Source organism: Coccinella septempunctata, chromosome 4 (assembly GCF_907165205.1).
Source record: "Coccinella septempunctata chromosome 4, icCocSept1.1, whole genome shotgun sequence".
Lineage (NCBI taxonomy): Eukaryota > Metazoa > Arthropoda > Insecta > Coleoptera > Coccinellidae > Coccinella > Coccinella septempunctata.
The window spans coordinates 5,962,477-5,978,283 of NC_058192.1; the positions used below are offsets into that span (position 1 = coordinate 5,962,477).

General features: G+C 32.9%; 5 protein-coding genes across 35 annotated transcripts in view; 4 read left to right on the forward strand and 1 right to left on the reverse strand.

Annotated features, from left to right (window-relative positions):
* Window positions 1–486: 486 nt before the first annotated feature.
* On the forward strand, window positions 487–2,930 carry LOC123312012 (dnaJ homolog subfamily C member 3). The gene is made up of 7 exons (XM_044896182.1): window positions 487–743; window positions 802–912; window positions 981–1,180; window positions 1,303–1,720; window positions 1,805–2,072; window positions 2,270–2,522; window positions 2,606–2,930. Exons 1-7 carry the CDS (start codon window positions 641–643, stop codon window positions 2,747–2,749), a joined length of 1,497 nt encoding a protein of 498 aa, XP_044752117.1. The 5' UTR covers window positions 487–640; the 3' UTR covers window positions 2,750–2,930.
* Window positions 2,931–3,607: 677 nt separating this feature from the next.
* On the forward strand, window positions 3,608–4,935 carry LOC123310774 (60S ribosomal protein L35a). Its single transcript, XM_044894418.1, has 4 exons — window positions 3,608–3,620; window positions 3,750–3,782; window positions 3,981–4,390; window positions 4,875–4,935. Exons 1-4 carry the CDS (start codon window positions 3,608–3,610, stop codon window positions 4,896–4,898), a joined length of 480 nt encoding a protein of 159 aa, XP_044750353.1. The 3' UTR covers window positions 4,899–4,935.
* A 181-nt stretch (window positions 4,936–5,116) lies between these two features.
* On the reverse strand, window positions 5,117–7,244 carry LOC123310920 (UDP-glucuronic acid decarboxylase 1). Its single transcript, XM_044894633.1, has 7 exons — window positions 6,977–7,244; window positions 6,693–6,925; window positions 6,342–6,627; window positions 6,175–6,288; window positions 5,935–6,122; window positions 5,747–5,879; window positions 5,117–5,646 (listed from the first exon to the last, which is right to left on the reverse strand). The coding sequence occupies exons 1-7, from the start codon at window positions 7,035–7,037 to the stop codon at window positions 5,414–5,416; spliced, it is 1,248 nt and encodes a 415-aa protein (XP_044750568.1). The 5' UTR covers window positions 7,038–7,244; the 3' UTR covers window positions 5,117–5,413.
* A 241-nt stretch (window positions 7,245–7,485) lies between these two features.
* LOC123310921 (E3 ubiquitin-protein ligase RNF13-like) lies at window positions 7,486–12,138 on the forward strand. The gene is made up of 6 exons (XM_044894634.1): window positions 7,486–7,970; window positions 8,179–8,248; window positions 9,418–9,705; window positions 9,788–9,930; window positions 10,100–10,274; window positions 10,441–12,138. Exons 1-6 carry the CDS (start codon window positions 7,884–7,886, stop codon window positions 10,866–10,868), a joined length of 1,191 nt encoding a protein of 396 aa, XP_044750569.1. The 5' UTR covers window positions 7,486–7,883; the 3' UTR covers window positions 10,869–12,138.
* A 2,520-nt stretch (window positions 12,139–14,658) lies between these two features.
* The window catches only part of LOC123311439 (basement membrane-specific heparan sulfate proteoglycan core protein), a 148,733-nt gene continuing 147,584 nt past the window's right edge, over window positions 14,659–15,807 (forward strand). For 13 of the 31 annotated variants that reach the window (XM_044895398.1, XM_044895404.1, XM_044895407.1 and 10 more), the window contains exon 1: window positions 14,660–14,942. In XM_044895398.1, the coding sequence (XP_044751333.1) occupies window positions 14,829–14,942 (114 nt within the window). In that variant the 5' untranslated portion in view covers window positions 14,660–14,828. Of the gene's footprint in view, window positions 14,943–15,807 lie in introns of all 31 variants that reach the window. The other 18 variants (XM_044895418.1, XM_044895420.1, XM_044895416.1 and 15 more) reach the window with 2 other exon arrangements.

Sequence of the window (15,807 nt, forward strand, 5' to 3'; positions counted from 1 at the left end):
AGTAGTTCGGATTTGTATTGCTTGGCTAGTGTTAATTGATGGGCCTAGAGCAAGCACGTTCAAACTTTCGTGTTAATTTGAAATTATATAACGACATAAATTCACACCTCATCAGCAGTTGTCAGAAAACGAAGAATAATGATTGAAGCATTTTATGTCTATTTCTTTTCCATTTTCTGTTATTTAGTTCTTTTCTGGCGAAAACGTTGGACCAAATGATATTAATTATACAGCCACAAAACTATTCGCAAAATCCTTTTCATTCTGAAATTAGAATAGTGTCTTTTACTATATTCCATATTTATTCTAATTTCTCGACTGTCTGATCCTGAAGATCACAAATTAAATTTTTTCCTTAATATTTATTAATCAAAAAATAGGTTAAGGTAGAGATTTTCCAAATCTGCAAATTTGAATGAATGGTAATTATAAAATTATCCGCAGTGCGCAATTTATAGCGCAGACGTGTTTGATGTGCTGGACCAATCACACGGTCCCACGAATAACCCTCATTGCTGTCGTGTTGTGTCATAATTGACAATTTTAGAAATATGTATTTGTAACACTCTAGAAAGATCATTTTTTCCTCGTAAATGATATGTGTTTGAGTAGATGAAATAACTACAATTACTTCGGGAACATGTTAGATTTTGTAAACAATAAGGGGATGGAAGTTTATACAAGTCTTTGGTTCAAATTATCACCTTGTGTAGCATTGATACTTTTGAAATTTTTTGTGAATGGTAGGCGTTTTTCAAATAACGTTTGAATTTTATTTTCAATGATTTCGTTTCTTTGCAGTTTCGGAGGGAGTGAGTCAATCTGAAATCAACAGGCATTTAGAATTAGGCAAAGAATATCTAGCTAGGGGTCAACTTTCAGATGCTCTTATTCATTATCATTCAGCTGTAGGTGAGTAACGAATTGTTTATCTTGTGTAAACTTCTATTATGAGCTATTTTTGTCAACTCTAATTCCAGATGGGGATCCCAAAAATTACCTCACTTATTTTAAACGGGGCACTGTTTATTTAGCCTTAGGTAAGGCAAAAAATGCACTCAATGACTTGGACAGAGTATTAGATTTGAATCCAGATTTCACCCCAGCCAAAATGAATAGGGGATTGATACATTTGAAGCAAGCCAATTATGACATGGCACAATTAGATTTTTATAATGTGGTAAGTGATAGTTATTGATAGAATCGTTAACTTCTGTGAGGTGTGAGCATATATAAAAGAACACCTTGAAAATTTATTATGGTGGTATTGCAGTTTAGGTATTGTCAATCTGAAATTTTCAGTTAAGGACTGACCCTTACAATGCAGAGGCTAATGAATATCTGCAAAGGATAGAACCAGCAAAGGAACGTAAAAAAGCTGCAGAATATTATTATGGTCATGATGATTATGCAAATGCCATACAGCTTATTACAGAAGCATTAGAAACAAGTCCATGGGCATCATCACTGTATGAACTCAGGGCAGAAATGCATTTAGCCAATAATGATTACATGGCCGCTATTTCAGACATAAAGACGACAACAAAATTACAAAGTGATAATACTGAAGGCTTTCTCAGCTTATCTAAGCTTTTATACAAAGTAGGACAGGCCACTGAATCCTTGAAAAGTATAAGAGAGTGTTTAAAATTAGATCCAGATCACAAGGAATGTTTTCCGTTCTATAAGAAAGTGAAAAAAATTGAGAAATTTTTCACAGGTGAGATTTGAATCGAATCATCTGAAAAAATTAAGTGAGAGCATTTTTTTGTACTTATATATTTCATATATTTTTTTTTTATAGAGGCACAAACCAGTTTGGAGAATAAAGATTATACTGACTGCATCTCAAATGCTGAAAAAATCCTGAAGAACGAGAAGGAAGTCCCTAATATAATATTTGAAGGAAAGAAATTACTTTGTTCCTGTTACACAGAAAGTGAACAATCTGATGATGCCATTAAACTTTGCAGTGATGCTCTAGAACTTGTAGAGGATACAGATATTTATTTGAATAGAGCAGAAGCTTACCTTCAGACTGAAATGTATGATGATGCAATAAGAGATTATAGGTATGGTCTGCTCTACTCTACTCAATTCTACTCTACCGTGTTATCTTTTGCCAAAAAACTCAAAATAAGTGACATCTGAAAATTACAAATAGACACTCCATTTTTATCATTATTAATAAGGATGCAGGATATTTGGGGCGAAATTATTTTCTATTATAAATGTAGGCATTTCATGAATAGTATTTATTTTTTTGCAGACGAGTACTAGAGATTGATCAGCACAACGAAAAAGGAAAAGAAGGACTTAGAAAAGCAGAACAAAGGCAGAAACAATCAGAAAAAAGGGATTATTACAAAATTTTAGGTGTAAAACGTTCTGCCACAAAAAAAGAAATTGTGAAGGCTTACAGAAAAATGGCACAGAAATGGCATCCAGATAATTACACAAACGATGAGAAAATGAAAAAAATTGCAGAAAAGAAATTCGTCGATATTGCAGCCGCTAAAGAGGTGAGTTTGTGGATATTTTCCATCCTCTTTGTTTTTCATGCTTTTTCTCGCACCTGATAGTTATTTTTTCATTTTTTCTTCAGGTACTGACAGATGAGGAGAAGAGAAAACAATTTGATATGGGGGAAGATCCCTTAGATCCGGAATCAGGAAAAGGTGGAATGCCAAATTTCCATTTCCAACATTTTCATGGTAGTCCTTTCCAATTCAAATTCCACTTCGATTAAGAGTGAATTTTGTATGCTTATTTTTATCACAATTTTTTTTTGTGAAAGTGATAGTGTAAAGTGACTGAAACAAACTGAAATCAATTGAAAAATTATAGTTATTTTTTGTTGATTTATTTATATATTTAGCTCTTAGCTTTTTTGTTGATTGAAATGATGAATATAAAGAATCCATATCTTGAATTATTGGTGTAAAATAGTGTAAATACTTCCAGTATCATTGATTTTTTTTAAATCTATCCAAAGTATGAATAAATATTGATTTAGTATTTCCAAATTCTCAGAAGAATGGAAAAAACGTCGTTGAAAATCTGAATTAAGGAATTGTACATATTTTACTTCTCAATAAATAATTTATATTCACAAAACACCTCATTTATTGAAAAATTATGTGGGCAGATATATTCATTGAATTTATTGAAACATGAATTCAGGAAAATTTGTCGTCTAGTTTATAGAGTTTTGAAGGTTGATGGGTGAAGCGCTACTTGACGCACTGTACCAATATCAAATGGGCTTACAAGCAGAGCTACACTTCTGTATGATGCAGCCAAAAATCTAGGTCATCGTCGAAGAATTTCATTGTTTTAAATACGAACAACTATAAAAAGGAATGGAATATAATAATTAAACAAAATATTGACTCGGGATTGAAAACATTCATTTTCATAGATTAGGAAGGTAAAAATAAAATCTAATCAAATTTGAAAAAAATTCTTCCTCGTCTTTGAAGGTTGTGCATGAACGTAGTGCTTAGCTTTCACCACAGAACACACAAGAGACCCTTTCTCATCTTACAGCTTTGATACAAATAGAGAAGTTTTGATTTTTCGAGAATCGGGTAAGTTTTTCGTTGAGATGGAAAATAATAGTAATAAAAAAGAATAATAATAAAAACCTTCGTATTTCTCACTTTTGTGTAGAAGGTTGAAACCCGAAAAATAAAGAATAATATTCTATGATTATTCTGTCATTTAACCGCAAAAGTTCATCACGCTAGCTCAAGAAAACTTCTCTTTCAATCTGTCAATAGGTAGGTCGGTATGTGTTTTTAAATTCAGTAATTTCTTCATTTATATTTCCTTTTTCGCGACAATACGACCGTGAAGTTCTAAATTTATCCTCTATCTACAAATTTTGGCCAATTAGTAGATTTTAGCAATCCCATATTTTGTGATGATTCTAGATGAAGAGTGAGTATTGAATTTAACATTGATTCTCATTTCAGCAGAAATGGCGAAAGCACCAAAAGTAGAGAAGAAAACCGAAAAAGCTCCTGCTGGAGAAAAAACAGCAGTGGTAAAAAACAGGAGAGTTAAAAAGAGGCATGGAAGGTTATATGCTAAAGCTATTTTCACTGGATACAAACGTGGTTTGAGGAATCAACATGAGAACACTGCTCTCCTCAAAGTAGAAGGAACTTCAGCTAAGCAAGACAGTTGGTTTTATGTAGGCAAAAAATGTGTATATGTCTATAAAGCCAAAAACAAGACCTGTGTTCCCGGAAAGCCAAAATCTGTGAAATCTAAGGTCAGGGCAATATGGGGTAAAGTAACCAGGCCTCATGGTACAAGTGGAGCAGTAAGGGCTAAGTTCAATAGAAACCTACCTGCAAAAGCTATGGGACATCGTATTAGAATTGTAAGTATTATTATTGTTTCTTAAAGTGGTAATAAGACCTGAGAGTCAATTTCAAATCATCGGTCATTTAATTATTTCATTACTACTGGGATGAATTCAATAAGAATATATTTTGAACTACTATTTTCAATTATCCCATTGTTTTGCTTTATAGGTTAGTTTCTTAAAATACTTTTGCATAAATTCTTTGAGCTTGCTTTCAATTGGAGTAGATTTCATGCCTTCTTGATTATTTTATCTTGTGATAATCTATTTGGTGAGATACATACTTACAACTCTTGATACTGCAAAAAATAGTACCTACTGTTATGCTCCATTATTTCTTGTCCCAGTAGTTGATGAAAATGAGATTATTCTATATGATGCTTTAAGACATTTGAAACCCTAATTCTATTGAGGAAACAATGATACTGAGAAATCAAAACATAAAAAACTCGTCTTTTATTTTTTTAACATGTCTCTAAATAAAAATTTTTTCTTTCAGATGCTGTATCCATCATCCATTTAAATGTTAAGATCCAATAATAAAAGTTTGAAAAGTTAAATCATTTTTCTTTATCCCAGAAAAATAGTTTCTTATCCATTTCATTGAAAAAATCCCATAGAAGCATCATTCTACTAAAATTTACCCAAAATTTCAATATATGCTGTTGAAGATCTTGGTGTTTTAGAGGAGAGGAGGGTAAGACTTGGAATATTATTCTAGTGGAAAAAATATATAAATGGTAATTTTTCTAATATATATTTACAAAAAGGATTTGTATATTACAAGTTTCAGACAAAATGCAAATAATTTATCATACAAATTAAGATTGTTGAAGGCACCAGGCAAAAAAATGTGAAGATTCTTTAAAACATTCATCGAAATAGTTTTTTAAGTGTCATAATAATAGTAACATTCCTGAACTTGAGATGTGAATTGCTAAAATTCAATTTTTCCATTAAATTAAAAATAAATTGCATACAAAAAGACTCATTATATTAACCTAGCTTCGGTTTAAACATTGCAAAAAGGTTTATTACTCAGGTCTTCACAAATTTGCTCCTCTGTGAATGCCTAAACTTTCTCAGTTCCTCTTTGAAGTAGGTCACAGTTTTCTGGAGGCCAATACCTAAATTCACTTTTGGTTCCCAATTCAAATACTTTTTGGCTCTATTTATATCTGGTTTTCTCCTTTGTGGATCATCTTGTACTCCTGCTATATGAACAATTTTACTGTTACCTCCAACAAGATCTTTGATTATTTCTGCAAATTCTGAAAAAAATTAACTATTGTCAAATGGTACTTCAATATTCGATTCTAATATATTATCGATATAAATTCTTATGATCCTAATTTCAAATATTCATTGTACCTTTTATCGTATGTTCTACGGGATTACCCAGATTCACAGGCTGTGTGAAGTTTGAATTCATCAGGAGCACTAATCCTTCTACCAAATCAGTTATATATTGAAATGATCTTGTTTGATCTCCAGATCCATATATCTGAAAATTAATATTATTAGATACATTGTCAAATTTCCAATTAGGCCAGTTTTACCGAGATCACTTCACTTTTCAGTGCTTGGAGTATAAAATTTGAAACAACTCTCCCATCATTCATATGCATACGAGGACCATAAGTATTGAATATTCTTGCAACCCTAACTTGCATGTTCTCTTGTTGTGCATAAGCATATGTCAAGGTTTCAGAGATTCTTTTTCCTTCATCGTAGCAAGCTCTTGGGCCTGATGAAACAATTTCAGTGAATAATATAAAAACAAATCTAAAACCTCTCACCAATTGGATTAACATGTCCCCAGTAGGTTTCAGGTTGAGGGTGAATATCTGGATCTCCATATACCTCAGACGTACTTGCAATCAAAACTTTAGCATTGACCCTCCGAGCCAAACCTGGTGAAAAAAGTTAAATAAATATTGCATCACATGAATATTTACAAACATGCCTAAGATATTTATGGTCCCAACAGTATTAGTCTTTATAGTTTTCACTGGATTTTGCATATAATGTGGTGGACTTGCAGGGCTTGCTAAATGATAAATTTCATCTACTTCAATATAAAGTGGGTGGACAATATCATGATGTATCATTTCAAAATTCTCATGACCTATCCAGTGTTCAATGTTTTGTTTTCTACCAGTGAAAAAATTATCAACAACAATAACTTCATGTCCTTCCTTCATCAATTTATCAACTAAATGAGATCCTACAAAGCCAGCCCCTCCTGTTATCTACAAATAAATTGTTGCCAGAGAATCAAATTAGTAAAAACTCACTTTTTTTCAACAAAACTCACTAAGATTCTTTTCCGAGACAAGTAATTTAAATATCTAACGTCAGGATAAATTCTTGGTATTTGTTTTTCAAGGATTGCAATTTTTTCTTCCAATTCTTGAATTCTTTTTGCAGCTGCCAACAGCATTTGCTCATTATTTTTTATATCTAAAGTACTATCTACTAGGGAGAATTCCTCATTATCTATTGAGCCACTGTCTCTTCTACCAATGAATTTGGAGATTATAAATAACACTACAAAACAAATAATGTAACCTCCGTATAATCTAAGTTGATGAATCTTACATATTAACATACATCCTGCAAATATTACTATTTCTTTAGTTCTCTTGATAGTCTTGAACATTTTGTTAGAATATATGAATTTTCAACATTTTCTTCGAGCATTTATAATCTGGCCAGGTATTAAAAAGTACATAAAGTAGATCTTATCAGTCTTATCATTCAGGTAGGAACATTTTCCTAATATATATTGCTCTAATTGTTGTTCATCGAAGATAAGACCCTAATTTTTAAATTTGAGGTAACCTCTATTATTTATTTATTTATTTTTTATATTTCTATGGGAATTTCGGAAGAAAGAAGAAACAACATAGAATGTTCCAAATTCAATTTGAATTTGATTTGCAGACCGTTAATCGTTTTTTAATATATTTAGCGTTTATACCTTACGACCTACATACCATTAAGATAAAAAAACCATCACTCAAGATTTGAAATGGATAATCAAAATCAAAGAGGAACGGATAATCTTTCATAAAGAAGAACTGGATTGACATCGGACAGAAATCACATGTTTGAATTTTGGTTAGATTGGTAATTTGACAAAAGGAAGGAGATACATTGTTTTCCTAGAATCGGTATTTCAGATTAAATTAAATCGTATTTTCCCCACAGTGATAGCCATTAAACTATACGAAAGAAAATGACACCCATCATAAATTTTTCTTTGGGAAAACTTTAATCCGTGCTGTGTCGCAGTAAAATAACTCTTGAAGGTTGTCAGATCAGTCATACATTTTGACATCTGTAGGCATTATAAATAATGTTATCAATTAGATAAATTGCGTTAATTATTACTTTTGTAAGCTTGTCGAATATATTGTACTATATGAAAAGATTCAGAGAGTATCAAAGTTCTGGTGCCAGTTTTTTTAATATGTTCATGTAATGTGAAGAGAAAAAATCAAAAATGTACAAAAATGCTGTAGTGGTCGTTTCTTATATTCTCTTGTATCTCTCGTATATCTGTGAGGGTGAAATTTATGCAATCAAATTTGTAAGTATGCCCTGTATAATTAATAATGTATATTATGGATGTGATATCTGATAGGTTCTTTCCAAATGTTGATAGTTTAATGTAATACAAACACATCATAACATTGTTTTATTTATGCAAATCATGTGAATGTTTTGTTGTAATTCAATGTGTGTGAATTATTTCAAGCATTCTACTTGGTAACACATAATTGAGTTATATTTTTCAGGACTCTCAATTCTACTTCCAACAGTTCGAGGACGTACCAGCAACTTTTGGTCCTAGGCTTTCTGATGGAGGTAAAGATTGCCATATTATACTTAATATTTCGGAGTTACTCTTTTCATTTTTATTACATTGGTTCATTGGATTTTTTTCCATGTCTGTCATCTATTTTTAATTACAATATTGAGGATAGTTGTTTTTGTTGTCTGCATATTCCAAATTGTTGTGAATATTTGTGATAACTCTGCCAGTATACAACCTTCTATATAAGGTGTTTAAATAGTTGGATGTCATGTTTTAAATTCCAGAACATTTTGCATGCAAATCAAGAATTACTTTCAGCCAATAATTTCAAGAATGTGCTTGTAACTGAAAATAGTGCAATAAGTTGCATTTGATATGGGATGATTAATACATTGTTGAAATTGCGTTGTTTTTGTTTTGTTTGAATTCAGTTTTCTCAGTACAAGCCACACCACCCAGTGAGAGCAAATCATTTATTATCTTATTTGTTTGGGGTTTCTAGGGAAGGAAATACTTAGCAAGACCAAAAAAAATAGGTTTTATCACGTGTCAACTAATTTCAAAAAGTATTATTCAACCTTGATTCGAAGGATAACAAAAGCAGACAATGCACCAAGTAATCAATAACAACCGAAAGATAAGAAATCATAAATCTTTTTATAACTTCTTACACAACGCTAAATGAAGGCGATAAATATTCATGCAAAATTGATCGATTTGAAATTAATGAATCACGTAAGACGGCCGCACATTCTTCTCCAAATAATGTTTTGCAATATTAAAGAAAAAAATATTCATTTGGAAAAAAAATCTCGCTTATTAAGATTGATTTGAATGTCCATTTCGTAATATTTTATTTTTGTGTTATTTACTTACTGATGCATTTAAGATATAGCTAAAGTGGCAAGGAGTAAGAAGTTGTTACTCTTTGAAGGAGGCGCATTAGTAGATCGGAAGTACTCGGTCACAAGCCACGTTACAGTAGCGCGCGAGTTTTTTTAGAAAAATTCAATTTGAATTACAAAACTTTTGTATGAATTTTTTTCACATACAGTGACACAAAAAAAAGGTCATTGATTGATTTATAATCAATCATCCTGTGTAGACTTCGGAGGTAAAAGGGAATTCGAGTGGTATAAATTTAGGAAAAGTGATGTACTATTATGGCCACTTTTCACTCAGTTCAATTTTATTTGCCCAATGCACATATTTTTTCCAGTTGTGAGAGGTATATTAGAAATAGCTGACCCCGAGCATGGCTGCACCCCAGTCAAACCTGTACCACCTTCTATACCTCCGGAGAATGAAACTGGGAAATGGATCTTGATAGTCCCGAGGTACACCCAAGAAAAAAATTGTTCGTTTGAACAAAAAGTGCGTATGGCCCAGGCTGCCGGATATAAGGCTCTCATCGTTCACAATGTAAACTCTGAGCAGCTTATTCCGATGTACGCGGAAAATAAAACTGACATCGACATTCCGTCAGTTTTCGTGAGCCAAGAAAGTGGTAAGCTTTTTCCCCAGACTGTCATGTACAGGATATGGCATCTTTTTCTGACGAAACATTGAAATGAATCTTTTATTTTCAGGCGAGACTCTGAAACAATACTATGCCAATCCAGAATATTTTCTTGTCATCACAGCTGAATCGCCCTTTAATATTAAAACCCACCTTCTTATTCCCTTTGCCATAGTTGTTGCTGTTTGTTTCATTGTTATGATTATTTTTATGGTAAGTGTCTAACAAAAATGTTCATCCACATCCTCTACATTTCTTTAGAAGATTTTTTCAATCTGAAAACATTGAGAAATGGAGAATATTTTATGTTCGCCGATCTTCTTATAAAATGGTGTATATTGTTACTAAATGAAAAAATTTTAATCTTTATATTATTTTGCAGATAGTTAAATGTATAAAAGATCGCAGAAGGCAAAGAAGACATAGATTACCTACATCCTCCTTGAATAAAATTCCAACCAAGAAATATCAGAAGGGCGACCCTTATGAGACATGTGCTATATGCTTAGATGATTTTATCGAAGGGGAAAAATTGAGAGTACTTCCTTGCAATCATGGTAAGGTGCCATTATCATATATCGTTAGATTTTCATTCATCAATTATGCTACAAATACACCCTGCTATTTGCAATTTTGACGTTATCCAGCTTATTTTGGGCAGGATTATGGTGATTGACAAGGCCAACATGCTGTTATGGTGAAATTTTGAATTATTATTTTCAGTGTACCATACAAAATGCATTGATCCCTGGCTAACAAAGAATCGAAGGGTTTGTCCCATTTGTAAACGCAAAGTGTTTGCTGAAAATGAATCTCAACACTACAGTGACAGCGAGTCTGAGACAGATGATACAGCACCATTGATAAACTCATCCAATAGAGGAACACAGGGTGGAACATTTACTCATCAAACTGAAAATCCAATACTAAGGGCCCAACGTTCAGTATCTCAATTAAGTACTACTGCTCATGCTCTGGTAATGGCATCCGATCATCACAGCATCAACGGGGATTTACATAGTAGCAGCAGTGATGATTCTTCTGACCCTAGAGACTATTCAGATTCTTTCCTAGATTCATTAGAGGTGCAAATACATAATAATGTTGCTTCATCATCAAGTGGTAATCGTAATCAAAATCGTAATGTATAAACGAGTGATTTCTTTGTTCTAACTTCTGGGTATGATTTCAGATCGGGAGATATATTTCTAACTAAAATTATAATTGTTCCAAAATTTTTCTTTATCAAGAAAGCTTTGGTGTGAATGACGTTATGAGAACATGTTTTTTTTTTCAATTTTAAGGGAAGAAAGAAAACACTGAGACCTAATCAACAATTTGGTCAACTTTTGTTAATTGTTTAGAGGCTTTTATTATTTTGTTTTGTTTTGAGAATAAAACATGAAAATTTACGACTTCAGACATGAAATTAATGGAAAAATCCTAGTGCACTTAACATTCTAGAGTTTATTATCAGAACACCCAGTTTCAGTGGAAGTAATTAAGATTAATAGTGTGAAGAATTTTTTGTTGGAGTATATCAAGTACTGAAACCGATATGATACAACATGTTTCCAGGTGTTGCCCATAGTGTTTCTTGAAGAATTTTGGTGAATCTACATAAGAATGAATTTAACATATTTGACATTTTATCTCTGTCGAATTTTTTCTTTTCCTGGACTGAGCTATGTTTTAGAGAAATGGAGGTTAGGAATTTAGTGTTAATGAATATCAGCTGGGATAACTTAGAGCTTCGATTTGAAATAAAAGAACTCTCAATGTGTCTCCAAGGGTCATTATAAAATAAGAAATTTCGTCTCATTATTTACTTCACTAAACTTCTGACATTTGTTTTCCAAGTCTTCAGTTTGAATCTTTAGTACTGCTTATCTAGTCATAAAAATGAAACGAATATATTCATGTGTCCATCACCAATTGAAAAAGGAGTCTGGGTAGAGGGGCGGGCTTCATATTTACCATCCTCTGATTAAAAGAATTCTATATGGAAATCACACCTATTGATTGGTGCTTATGTTACGTTGTAGGTTAAGAAATATTTACGTTATTTTGAGAATACTCTATATTGCCAAATATTGTTTTAGTGTAAACATTTTTGCAGGTCACTCAGTGACTATCGAAATTTCATTTTATTCTCCTCGGTCAGTTCTTCTCAGCTAAGTGCAGGGGAAATGTTGGAGTGGTACGAAATGCTTTGAGAATAATAATAGCGTTCTAAAGCTAATTTGATTGATGCACCTCGAAATAAACAGAAGTTACGACTGTTTTCTTCGTGGGGAATATTGAGAAATTTCGAGATATCTTGAATAAAATAAGTTTACTGTTACATTAATTTTAAGCTGTTTAACATAAAGTGAATGTAATTCATGATGTGATAAAATTTAAATATATGACTTTGTAAAATTTGGGTTCAATTCATTAACCTCTCAATTGATCCACTAATTGCTTCTCAAAACAAACCATTACAATCCTCATACAATGTTTAAACTAAGGGAACATAAGGTCACTTAATTTCGAGAAAAAGGCATAAAAAAGGCTTTCAATCATTGTCCAGTGGGAAGAAAGTTAAAAAATCGACTATGGATTTCGAAGTTGTTTGCCATACAAAAGTTCTATCAACGACAGCCAAAAGGGTTGCTTGAACTGCAACTCCAACAAAATATCAACTATAAATGCCTGTTTCATAAACGTCGATTTTTCGTTTAACTAATGCCTGATACATTTTTGACAAAATATTGATTTCGATGTAGGGATGAAAATCAACCTAGGTTGAACCAGAGACATATTAATGTCTCTGGGTTCAGTCATCTGTTTCATTTTCCCGCGGCTGACCTCGCCTTCCACAGGTGAAATTTCAAATACCATTAAATTGGAGGAGATCTTAACTCCGCCATTTTGCATATTTATATAGGCGACTTTTGGTAAATCGTTAATTTTGACGAAGTTAATCTTCTGTTAACAAAAACGACTCTCTTTTTAAATATCCTGTGTATAGAACCAGAGAACGGAGTATTGCACATCACTGTTGGCATTTTTCATTCAAGGGATCAAACCAACTTCATTTTCAGTTCATTTTATTATTCTAATACTGGTGTAAGATCAGTTTCTTTCACTTCAATGAGAGCTGTAGTCTATAGTGAAGATTCTCCCATCTATGCGGAATAATATTGATTTATCATAAACGCACGAACTAACTTTTCATCGAATGAGAATAATTTATACATTTCACTACATTCAACTGGTAAAGGAGTAGAATAAAAGTCAATAATATCTTACGTAAAGCAATAATTAGACCTATTAAGTTAACGAATCTCGATACTAATCGGCAAATACATTAGAAGGAAATAAAAAAATATTTTGTTATTTACTATGTTAAATATAGCGATGATTCACGATTTTCTTCTCTATCTGATGAAATAGAATCTGTCAAGTTTAATGCCGGGCTACTTTTTCAGATATTGGTTCAATTAAAGTGACATCATGACTATACAATCCTAAATTTCGTGTGGTTACAAAAACTATAAAATACGAGTTAAATTGATACCTCTATCGTGAAACAGTCTGCTATTAAAATGAAGGACAATGCTGTGAACTCATGAAGGAAACTGATATAATTTAAGTTCCCATTGAGAGTAATGAACTCTGCGAAAGAATCGAGCAAAATTACTACAAATTCTCAATTATTGAAGTTTCGGCTATACCCATCGTAGGTACCTGAGTTTCATCGTTGGGAAAAGAGCCGATTCAATTGAAACTGAAAAGTTAATGGTAGTAGAGTACCGACATGAAGACTTAGGCAAAATTTCATTGGAGACCGTAGAAAACATAAAAAATCTCGCCAGATAACACTAATATCGCACTCACTATCAAAAGTGACACTTTTCCCCACTTTATATATAATGCTACTATTGCTTCTTTGCTTCTATCGCACTTCATGCATGAGTTAGAAGCAAAGAAGCAATAGCAGCATCATTTTTTCTACGACCATATTCCTTCACTTATTTCATATTTGATAGTGTCAGTGATGCGGAGACCACTTTAATTTTATTCATTATTTTCCGAGTTTTTTGTATCAAGTATAACCATTTTTACGAATTAGATTCGAACAGCTGCAGGATACCTGATTTTTTTCTTAAAGTTTCGTTTTTCTTGACAATCTGTAGTGAGGATTTTCTCGAAAAAGTTCTTCCAAATGATGTGTAACTGACTATTAATTTCTTCAATTAAATACAAGAGAATCCCTGAAGACGGCTGGTCAATGCTTGCCGAAAGGACCAAAATGATATATGTAAATAGCAAATAGCCAATAAGTAGATCCTTAAATGGAACAACAACTCTCGACTGAGAGAAGGAATTCTCACTTCTGAATTCCAAGGAAAGTTACAAAATTTTGCAGAAGTAAAGAAATTGCAATATGAAAATGTGCTGTAACACTGTAACTCTGATGTTGAAGGACTGTTCAACGTTTTCAATGAGTTATTTTTTGGGTATGGAGGAGTCATCAAAGTTGGAGAGTTGCCTCATTTGGGCGAGAATAATAACGTCTTCAGATGGACTAATTCGGTTTTATCACTTTCAGCAATGAATTCAATTGACAGTTAATCAACATGTGTTACAGCAAGTTGAAGCCCGTAAATTGATGTGATGTAGGCTGAAGAAGTTGCGGGTCAACTATAGATGGAGAACAAAGCTCCTTGGTCGAAAGTTGACCAAATCAGCCAATATTCGTCTCTTATTGAGAGCAATGAACCGCACTTATCTATTGGTCCTGCGATGACGTTTATCGAATTGTATCGAAATAAAAATGATTTCATTCATGTATATACTCTATTGAAGATATGTATATATGTGTATATAATAGGGTATCAACTATCACATTAAAAGAATCCTATGCAGCCAGTCTTCAATACGCAGCTGTAAACTGACGCGGAACAAAGTACGGTAAAAGGCAGACAAGCACATGTGTTTGGTTAGCCGGCATTCAGTGTCTCGACTCTCGCGCCAACATTGGTAGGACAGCATCTTGGTCCAGTTACTTGAGAGGAAATCCGGCGCGACGGTTTCAGATGAGATTCTTGTGAACCGCGCGGAAAATGCCTATGAAAATGGGCGCACTCAGGACTGACATGCCCCGATTATTGTGGTTGTGTTTGTTAGTGACTTTTTTGCTCGTTGTGGCCGATCTGGGTTCAGCCGAATCAAATAAGGTATCAAAAGTTCCTTTCGCATTATTTTCGATTTGAATCTGGGCTATTAGATGGGCTTTTCGCTTTTACGCGCTGCTGTGTGGTGCGCACCTCGCGCCGCAAGTTCCAAATTCGAATTTTCACGGCTGAAAATGAAAATTAAGCCTTTTTGCGGCATTCAATCGTTCGGTTTTTCCGAATTCACCTTGTCTACTTCACCTCACAATCCCGGATTATTTTTAGACCGCGACTTGACAGCAAAACTATGTTTTCCTATTCCCAAGAATTTATAATGTTGAAAAATGACAAAGTTGTTATTTTAAAATGCACCTACTCCAACTATAACATGACATTATTTTTGGTTTAATTTATTGAATGAATGTAACATTCAGGATTGCAAGTAATTTCCATTTTAATTCACGATTATAAGTGCACTGGATTCGAAATTTTGATTGTCCCATACTTCCAAAATATTATTACAGGGTGTCCGCCTGAAAAAGACCATACCTTATATGTGAAACTGTAGGAGGTACAGTAAAAGTCTCCAAGAATTCAATAATACAATGTATCAAACTGAATTGTATGCAAGGTGGTAATAAAAAGTTATATTTTTTTGAAAATTAACAGCCCCTATAAGTATATGACATTTGGGTAAAGCTTAAAAAGACAAATTCATGACTTACAGCTTCAGCTTGTCCGTGTAGTATATCCCATTTGAAAAAGCAAGAGAAAATCATGAATTTTCAAAATATGGTAACACACAGACTCATAAAATTCGTCTTTTCAAGCTCGACTAAAATGTTGAATGAATGAAAGGGTGTTTGATCATAAGAAACGTAACTTTGTATTGCCACCCTGTATACAATTTAGTTGGCCTGTTAAATTA